We start from the raw sequence: 9,677 nt of genomic DNA, 5'->3' as shown, positions 1-9,677 counted from the left end.
GGGCCTAGAGTTAAGAAATCAAAATTGAGCTGATTTGTTTTTTTTTTGACCCGCTAACCCATCATTTCAAATCCCTAGATTGTTGAGAATCAAATTGGATAAAAATGGTGAAATTTGGAAGAATACTTCTGAAAGATGGGATTAACAAGAAGCTCCTCGAAATTCTTGTCTGTCCACTTTCTAAGCAACCTTTGAGGTCTGAATTTTTTTACTTAAATTTGAAATTATTTTTCTTTCTCAACTCAGATTTTTTTTTTTCGTTTAAGGCTTTGCGAGAAGACGAATTCTCTAATCAGTGATGCAATTGGTGTTTCATATCCGGTGAGTGATTTTTTTTTTTTTGTTGGACAATTGAGTTTTATTTCCACTTTGTCAATGGGAATAATGTTTGCTGATGGTTGCTAATTGCTATCTATCATATCATAATGTATTATATTGTATTGATTTGATGTATACAAACGTCTAGATAGATTGTATCGTTTCATAATGTCAAGCACCAGTAATCTGAATAATAAGTTTATTATATTACTTCCTCCATTTCAATTTGTTTGTTTGTTTTTGACTTGACACGTAGTTCAAGAAAATAAATACTAAGACTTTTGAATCTCGTGTTCTTAAATTAAAAATACTTAGAATGTATTGAAATGCTCTTTAATCTTGTGGATTTAAACATGTATGGAGAAAGTTAAAGAGTTGCCAGACATTCTTTTTGTAACAGATTAAAAAAGAAAGTAAGACAAACAAATTGAAATGGAGGGAGTATAAAGTAAGTTGTTTAGACTATCTTTACTATACCACAAACTGAAATGGAGGGAGTATAAAGAGTTTAAAATCTTGGGACATAACTTTCCTTCACTTTTTGTAGAAAGTTATTTCATGACAAATAATTAAAAATGTTAATTCAAGAACATTTTCCATAAAAATATCGTCAGTACAAACGAAGGAAATTAAGAGAACATTTGTGTCAGATCAACTGAAGGTTTTTTTATTTGACTTCATGATTTACATTTTGCTGGTGTCTTAAGTTCGTGATTTGCTTATGAGTCTCCTTGTGTTCAATTAGATAGTCGATGGGATTCCTCGTCTTGTACCAACGGATGGCAAGATTATCGAGACTGATGATGCATCACATTCTGATGGCTCTGTTGATTTGCCTGGTAAATGAACTGATGATCAAAGAGGTAGTTCTTAACACAATTCATTGACAAATGGAGTTCATAAGCTGATGGAAGATGTTAAAGAGAATTATGTCAGGTGACGTCAGTTGAACCTCTTTATTATGTCAACCCGCTCCTCGCTGCAGTCTTAGTTGTACCAATCTGTACTTCGCTATGTGGCTTATAAGAAGTGCTACTCTTTGATTAGTAATACTTGGAAGTAGCTTATTTTCTTCTCTTCTTTTCATGAGGTAGTTTTGCGCAAACTTTTTGCATTTCAATCATCCATGCTTATTACACTTGGGCATAGATTGTGTTTTCCCATAAGCGTGAGTCGCAACATATTACTGCATAAAGCCTCGTGATTTATACATTTTGATTAATGGTATGCCTCGAATTCACGAAACACAAACACCCTGGCATTTGGAGAACATGACTTAAACTTCATTTACTGTTTCTAGTTTCTGTTTTAAATTAGTAAGCATAATATCAGTGTTTTCTAGAGTTTACATGTAAATAAGGAAACCTAGTTCTAATGTTGCATTCCGAAACATAGTTGAGTTGCTGTATCTTGGCCTTAGAATACTTACAGAAGGAGCAATTAGTGGGATGCCATCAGTTAATCTTTGGCTTCTTCACTGTTAGTGTTTTAACTAGAATTTCAAGATCCTGAATTTTGATATACCTTGGAATCGGGATAATAGATACAATATAGAGAGGGAAGAGGTATTGCCTTTAGAGTAGCTGCTTATCAAGTGAAATCTGTAGATTTGGCATTGGAACTCTAAAACCTCATGCAAATTAAGTTGGTGTTTGAAGAAGTACACAGTAAGTACTAGGAATACCATATTCTATTTTCCTTCCATACTAGGAGCCTGTTTGGATTGACTTTAGGCTTATTTTTATCAGTTAAGCTTAAAACCAAGTGCTTATAAGCACTTTTTAAATTTATCCAAACACTTCAAAAGTGCTTAAAAACTATTTTGACTTAAAAATTCTTAAAATAAGCTAATCCAAACAGGCTCTAGGTCTGATCTTAGCTCTTCCTATGCATTAGCTAATAAAGTGGGAAATTTCACTGTTAAATCAAGGGAATGATGCTGCTTGGTGCCAGTTTTTGTACAAAAGGAGACCTTTCAGCTTCCTATGAACGAGACTACGAGTGAGTACTCAAGTAGCATGAACTATTTCACTCCATCGTCTGTTTCCATATTGTTGACAAAAACAAATCACAGAACAACATTGCAGTATGGGAAAAAATGGTGTGTTTTTTACTCTTTCAAGTCACTATAGCACCACTTACACAGAGCTCATTATAAACAAGAATAAAGAACTTATGAAGAAATAATCAAATAATGGCTATAAAGGAAAAACAGAACCGCTACAAGTTGGCAAAAGAATGTCAAGCTCTTTGTTACATAGTTGCCCGCAGATGTTGATGATGTAAAATCCGGTGTCGACCTAATGGTATCATTTCCATTTTCTCTGGTGTCTTCTGGCAGCCCACTGGTAGGACCAGACCCTTCAGTAGGCCTTTGCTTGTTAATGGGGAGAATAGTTTTACTTTTGGATTCTTTAGAATCATAACCTGTGAAAAAGGACTCCATTTTAGACTTGAACTGGTTTTGCATACACAGAAGGTTCTAATGTTAAATAAGGAAACAGAAACTCACAATCAGATGGCTTCCATCCCAAAACCATCTTTTCTCGGTCAAAAACTACCTGATAGCCGGTCATAAAGTTTTCTGCAAAGGGGTCCTCATATCAGTGTTGTATGTTTCATCTCTAAAACAAAATATGTGAAGACTCAAGATATAAGATGAAAACTAGGTCTTCAGTTTAAGTCCCAATGGAGATAATATAAGATGAAAACTAGGTCTCTGGCTTAAGTCCTAGTGGAGATAAAAGCCACTAGGTGATTTCTTCCCATTTGCCTAAGTCTTGGTGGGTAGAGTTAGCTGATACCTATGCTAGTGGGAGGTAACAGGTACCAGTGAAAAGTACGCGCAAGCTGGCCCGAACACCACCATCATTAGAAAAAATGATGAAAACTAAAACTTTTTAATATTTCTTGGCACGTGCTATTTGTAAGAGTTTAGATCCTTGGTTGCAGTAAGTAGAATTTCATTACTAGTTAATAGATACTCACGTCCAATGATATTGACATCCCCACTTTTGACAACAGCTAAACAATATGCTGTGGAACCGTCCTGAGGATTAAGCAGGGTCATTTTATTAGAAATTAGAAAATGAAAACAAGAATGATCTAATTCTAACATACTAAGAGCAGTACTATCTTACCGGAAGGGACAATGTTATAATTGGATCAAAAAGATAAAACTGGTTGCCACCTTTCATCATCAAATTTACATCAAGAATTTGAAAGTAAGTTTGATTTACCCTGTATCAACAGATGGTGTTAACTTCTTCAGAGTTTATAGGGAATTAAGAGAAGGAATTTACCTTAGCCCATAGCAGTACTCAAATGGAACCTGGACCATAGGCTGAATACGTAGCTCTTGTGCCTGAGAATTAAACTGCAAAATATACTAAATACATTTAGCTGTCAAATATTAAACAACAAAATCTCCAATTAGTGACCATACATTCAACTCTTGAGTCCTGACCGAAGGCACATCTAGGATTTAAGCTTGATGAGTTCAATGTTTAAGGTTTTAGCTCTGAAATAATCGTCATTTGAAATTATGGTTTATATTTATTGAATTTTTAGTGTTTTTTTCAGACATATATGATAGAATTTTAGTGTTTATATATGATAGATTTGTATTACGTGTCGAAAATAATTGCTTAGTTGAATAGCCAAAATAAGTTGCATTCGTGTTTGCTCCCGACTCACATTCTCTGTAATGACTTTGTAAGCAGGATCATTTAAGTATGTGAATGAGGTGCCAGAGTCAACTATGGCTGTGAAATCAACATCAATATTCTTGTTTCCCACAGTTATTCCCGTCAGACTAATGTTATAAGTTTGGCTGCATTTAGAGAGAGAAAAGAAGGAAATATAGATGTTTAGATTGTATTCCCACATCTTAATCAAGCTTGAAACAGAATCAAAATGCTAAATACTTTGAATCAAGGTGAATGCTTACTGTGTCTGTTCAAGATTGAATGGTGTCTCTCCTTGGTCCAGACTCCCTTTGTCTCCAAAATCTATTCTTCCAATACCGTCAGCCCCAAAACACAGAGAAAAAGAATTCGCAGCAAGACCTTTGCTGGCTAAAACGCTAGGAACAGATATATTGCCCATACCGAGTCCAAATAGACCATTGGGAGCAGCACCATTCAGAATAGCACCAGTTTGTTTCATTCCACACCTGAAATAGGACTACTAGTAAATTTAGATTGTAGTGGACAAGAAAAAGCATTAGACAACCCAATGCTTCTTTATCAAATTTGGGAAATCGAAACTACTTTCTGAAATTATCACTCGACTAGTTGATTTCACAGGTATTCTAGGAAGAGGCAAACAAAAAATTTAGAGTCAGCAAGTTCATAATCAGTTTGATTTCATAATGTGTATACATCGTAAATGTCTTTTAGCACATGTATACATAGTTCGAGATGGAAAGTTGAACCCTTAGATCCGCATCTGATCCTTGAGCTTGCACTTCCTCTTGCACTGGCCTGTGTTAGTTATTACCCTAATATTCTCCAAAGAGAAACACGAAGTAATACACACTCACCCCAATGTAATTGGTGCCTCAAAAGCCTTTTGTTGAGAACTATCTGTTTGTAAGTGCAAGATGTCTTCTACCAGTACCCCAGAAGATGAGGTATTATGGGAGAGATATGCAACTCTATAAGCACATGCACTTTGTGCCACTGAACATTGTCTTCCTTGCCCACATAGAGTGCCATTGCAGGGAACAATTTTGCTTGTTGATGATGTATTCGGGCTGTAAATGTTAAGGTCTGTAGGCTGTTCCAAAAATGTAAATTGTAAACAATTATGATAAGTGTCATCAAGCAATGACATAAACAGAAATAAGGGAAGAAAAAACATAAATAAGGAAATCTAGTCCATGAAGCCAACTTTGGTGTAGTACAGTAGCACACAAAACTAATGCTAGTAAGCACCTCAATTTTTCAATGAATGGTGATCCAAAACTTCATTTCAACCATATTTTTTCATGATGGAGGTGTTCGGCCTAATTGCACACACCTTGATTATTCCATCTGGTACCTCCTATCTCTCACCAGTATAGGTATAGCTCTGCCGACCAAGACTTGGCAGAATGGGAGGAAATTTCTTAGTGTTCTACACCTCCATTGGGATTTTGAACCCAACACCTCTTGTCTATCCTCCCGCTTCATTGATCATTCAATCACTCTTTTTTCAATCCTATATGACGTGCATAAAATCTCACTTTTGCACATACTTAATTCTGTGATATTTTTAAACATTATTATTCAAATTCCAACTGGTTCCTCAAAATTGTCCGCGCAGTTTCTTCTTTGATACTAGATCTCAAGCTTAATTGCAAATTTATCAAATGACAAGTGCAATTTAACTGGCTATGGCCAGTTTTTATCCTATTTTATAGGTATATCATCATTTTTTGATAGGTAAGAGTATCCTGTTGTTATAGGTTAACTTAAGCTTAAAATTTTTTATATACCGTTAATGCACAAAACTAAAATTCGATTGACATACTCTTCCAGAACCTGTCAGGAGTGTGTGAGCGCAGTTGTTGCAGTTACATGGTAGCCAAAACAAGTCACTGCCAGTGTCGAGTGCCACCAGAAATGATAGCCCAGGTGTGCCCACTGTCACATTTGCATAATGCAAACTGAAACTCACACAAACACATTTAGTTAGTCCTGAAGGAAGAACGTACTTGGTTGCTGCATGACTACAGGTAATGCAATTTAACAACTATATATATAGAGTTTGAACCAAAGCTATTGAGTTCAGATGAGCCTGTAACTAATGTACCAGGTCCCCTCTTCCCAGGATCCCCTACACGTAAGCAGTGGATGCACGTCTACCGGTCCCACTGTCTCAGTATAGATGCATCCTCTGATTATAAATCCTGAATCCACCTCGACTTCTTTCTCTTACAAAACTTTGTCTTCCATTGCCAAATTACATAGACAAGTAAACCTCAGTCAAATTGAAAACAGACACGTGTCATACTTGCACAAAGGTCATGCTAATTTTCTCTGTACCGTTCCAATTTTATTGGATATCCCAAAATGAACAAAAACAGATAATCATAAGCAGAAGTTCCAGAGTTCTTTTGACACACAGGTGATTGAAGTACTAATATAGAGAAGGAGAAGGAACCTACAATCCCAACGAACTGAGTAGGACTGTTTTGTTTCCTCCTCCGGCGAACGTGAGCGGTAGTGGAGTAGGATCAATGGTGCTGGTAAGACGGCGACTGTTGGGAGTAGCATCAACGGTGCTGGTAAGCCGGTGCCTGTTGATATGGCGATCACGTTGTGTCCAAGCTGAATAATATTGAATACTACGTTTTTTAGGCAACCAGGGAAGGTCTAAAATACCTTTTACTGGATCAGAATACCTGTGGTGTATATCAAACCTGAATGTCCCAAATGCTTCACTGCTGTTATGCAACAGTAAAGCGAAGAAAAGAACAAATACCATGAAGTTACCAGTACAACAAAAATCATCCATTGTAATCAAATCAACCCAATGGCTCAGCTCAATTGTCACGATATTGTCTGTTCTGGTCTAATCTTTGGAGCCTCGCGATTTTGCGAAGATTTCTCAACAATTGAATTCCTGATGATTTTCCTTATATGGGAGGCCCTATATTTGTCCTCTTATTCCAATATGAGATTTGCCTAAGTCAATCTCCAGAGCTAACAAGTCCTCTTGTCCTACTATAGGTGTTGTGATAACCTTTACCAAGTCTGAACGATTGTCAACTACCAGATATGTTGGTCTATAATATTCACTCCGACCCACAAGCACATATCATTGAATCCCATGGGCTTCTAGGGTGGAGGTTTGGTTGAAGATGACGTGATGCAAGTGAATGTCTGCGAAAAAGTTGTTGTAATTCAACCAGGAGCAGTTTGCGGGAAGAACTCCTCAAGGTTTTCTCAATAGAACAGTGATATGAAATGAACAAAAAAGACTGGAATATAGATATATGCATAGTGTATAGTACATATATATAATGTATGAGAAACTAAAAGGGAAGAACTATGAATCAATAAAATGGTGTTTGATAAAGATGTATGAATAGAAATGTGGAGGATGTGGAAGGTGAGCCCACCAGCTGAAGCTTTTACTACAAGTTGTAGTAGGTTATTGTCAAATGGGGAATAATGATAGAATGAGAGAGACATAGTGGGTTACATGTTTTGGGCTCAGAGTTAATGGGATCCAGGTTTTTAATGTTAATGGTGTATGTGAGAACTTGGGAGGGTGGTAGTACCTACCAGAATAACTAGTGAGATGAGAATTATTGGAAGATTGACTTTGTTGTTGGTTGTATGTCATGTGATGCTTCCTCTTGTACATGCTTTATTTGTTTCCTTCTATGTGTTCATTGATTTGCGTTACTTGAGCTGGGGTCTTTCGGATATAGTCTCTCTATCTCTGTAAGGTTCATATGGTCCTGTATACTCTACTCTTCTCAGACCACATCTTGTGGGATTACACTGAGTATGTTTGTTGTTAAACTCGTCGAAGGTTCATTTAAGTTGTGTATAATCGGCAAATAAGTGTATTTTAGTTGTTAAGGAAAATATTATGGATATTATATTTATGTTTTTTCCCTTTATTGCTTGTTTTTAAAAAAAAACTAAAGCCTATACTTTAATTGCGCTTTGCGCTTAAATCCCTAATAACAAAACTGGATTGAAGCATAAGAGTCTAATACTGCAATTTCAAGTTTATTCTGTGACAAGTATTTGCATGTGATCATTTGAATGCTTAATAAGCAAAAACAATTCAAAATTTAAGTTTTGTATTGGGTTTAGCAAGTATTTACTATCGCAAGTAGTAAAAATAAAGGTAATCCGCACTCATTATAAAATAATATATTCAATGTAATCTCATAATCCATTTGGGGAGGGTGGTGTTTACGTAGACCTTACCCCTACTAGGTGGAGATGTTAGATCTTTAGCTCAAGTAAAAACATTCCAAAACAGTTTGAAACAAGGAAGACAACATATATTCTACACTCACTATAATAAGAGACTGTTAAAAAGCCCTTTTTAATGGTCACCTTTTGTTGAACTCAGTAAAATGGATCAGAAAATGTTTTTCTTAGGTTCAGCTAGCTAATCATATTAAATATAATGTTTTTCTAAATTATGTGAGAAGGCAAACTTAGGAACAACAGATAGCTAGAGTTGTGAAACTACAAAAGTGATGGTTTAGGTATGTTTTGACATGTTAGGGTGTGTTTGGTATGGTGGAAAACATTTTCTACTAAAAAATAAGTAACTTTTTTGCGTATAGTAACTTTTTTCGGACTTCACCTATTGGATTACATTGCTATATATTCTCTTCTCGCACCGAGGGTCTTGCAAAAACAGTTATGTTCCTACACTCTATCCTCTACTTAAAATTGAATGGAAATTTTCAAGAAATACAAATGGAAAGAAATTGATAAATCATTTAACGTTATTCGAGTATTTCAAAAATAGTCTATTTACCTTTGAGGAAGTAGGCGTAAGGTATGGGTATGCATACACCCCATCCTCCCCAGGCTCTACATGTAGGATTACATTGAGTGTGTTGTTGTTGTACACACATTCTCTTCTTGCTCTGAGGGTCTTGCGGAAACCACCTCGCTTAATAACTCATATATTCTACTCTTCCAGACCCTACTTGTAGATTACACTGGGTATGTGCACTAAAAAGGAAGGAAGACTGGTGCGACTATAGTTATTATTATATACACAGTCTGCTATTTATTGATTATTTTGTAGTATTTGCATTAAAAAATGTTTATAAGGTTATATATATATATATATATAATGAGTCAATTTTGACTATATATTTAACCTAAATCAACCCAATTTCGAATCTTAAGAATAAGATCGCTTTTAACAAGAAAGTCATTTACCTCCTGAAGTGAGACTTTCCTGACGTGAATCTAAGATTCAAAGCTAATATCAACCATCTAATAAGAAACAAAATAATATAACTACAACTTTAACTAGATTATGAGATTTTTTCATATAGTATAAGGTCCAAGTTGGTACGCTGAAATTTTAATTACTAGTATGGTATGAAATAGCAAACTATTAATTCAAATTAAATGTTATAGCCATAGTTTATTTTAATTGTAATTCGCAACAAACATCCCCTTTTTTGCCATCTGATTCGATATACAATTAGCCATTTTATATATTTCGATATAAAATGTATAAAATGCGTTCGTGTTTGTATAAAGTGAGAGAAAAGTGTATATACAAATACAAATGCATATATTTTCATCCTATACACTTATAATTATACAAACACAGATCTTTATACAAATTACAATGTATAAATGAATTTATACAAAACT

The 9,677-nt window shown here is 35.3% G+C and overlaps 2 protein-coding genes across 4 annotated transcripts; one reads left to right on the top strand and one right to left on the bottom strand.

Annotated features, from left to right (window-relative positions):
- Positions 1-18: 18 nt before the first annotated feature.
- Positions 19-7,688, top strand: LOC102581166 (UPF0434 protein Pmen_1615). 3 transcript variants are annotated; one of them, XR_366978.2, is made up of 4 exons: positions 19-196; positions 267-321; positions 1,064-1,254; positions 7,035-7,688. XR_366978.2 is itself a non-coding variant. In XM_006343285.2 (3 exons), the coding sequence occupies exons 1-3, from the start codon at positions 105-107 to the stop codon at positions 1,163-1,165; spliced, it is 249 nt and encodes an 82-aa protein (XP_006343347.1). In that variant the 5' UTR covers positions 19-104; the 3' UTR covers positions 1,166-1,407. The 3 variants fall into 3 exon arrangements, 1 of the variants encoding a protein (XP_006343347.1); XR_366977.2 differs by lacking the exon at positions 7,035-7,688 and adding an exon at positions 5,841-5,920; XM_006343285.2 differs by lacking the exon at positions 7,035-7,688 and having other exon boundaries at positions 1,064-1,407.
- On the bottom strand, positions 2,129-7,028 carry LOC102580931 (aspartic proteinase-like protein 1). The gene is made up of 10 exons (XM_015306858.1): positions 6,470-7,028; positions 5,833-5,968; positions 4,862-5,097; positions 4,268-4,492; positions 4,015-4,150; positions 3,621-3,694; positions 3,459-3,558; positions 3,307-3,367; positions 2,831-2,902; positions 2,129-2,745 (listed from the first exon to the last, which is right to left on the bottom strand). The coding sequence occupies exons 1-10, from the start codon at positions 6,817-6,819 to the stop codon at positions 2,492-2,494; spliced, it is 1,644 nt and encodes a 547-aa protein (XP_015162344.1). The 5' UTR covers positions 6,820-7,028; the 3' UTR covers positions 2,129-2,491.
- Positions 7,689-9,677: the final 1,989 nt, after the last annotated feature.

The sequence above is a fragment of the Solanum tuberosum genome, unplaced genomic scaffold (genome assembly GCF_000226075.1).
Source record: "Solanum tuberosum cultivar DM 1-3 516 R44 unplaced genomic scaffold, SolTub_3.0 scf00039, whole genome shotgun sequence".
Classification (NCBI taxonomy): Eukaryota; Viridiplantae; Streptophyta; class Magnoliopsida; order Solanales; family Solanaceae; genus Solanum; species Solanum tuberosum.
This window is presented reverse-complemented; position numbering and strand designations above follow the sequence as displayed.

Bases quoted from the DNA above. Each gene is read 5' to 3' on its own strand.
- LOC102581166 (XM_006343285.2), top strand. From the start codon at position 105: ATGGTGAAATTTGGAAGAATACTTCTGAAAGATGGGATTAACAAGAAG. The intron at 197-266 runs GTCTGAATTTTT...TTTTCGTTTAAG, and splicing joins CTTTCTAAGCAACCTTTGAG to GCTTTGCGAGAAGACGAATT. The intron at 322-1,063 runs GTGAGTGATTTT...GTGTTCAATTAG, and splicing joins CAATTGGTGTTTCATATCCG to ATAGTCGATGGGATTCCTCG.
- LOC102580931 (XM_015306858.1), bottom strand. From the start codon at position 6,819: ATGGATGATTTTTGTTGTACTGGTAACTTCATGGTATTTGTTCTTTTC. The intron at 5,969-6,469 runs GTAGGTTCCTTC...TGTGAGTTTCAG, and splicing joins CTACTCAGTTCGTTGGGATT to TTTGCATTATGCAAATGTGA. The intron at 3,695-4,014 runs GTGAGTCGGGAG...TATATTTTGCAG, and splicing joins ACAAAGTCATTACAGAGAAT to TTTAATTCTCAGGCACAAGA.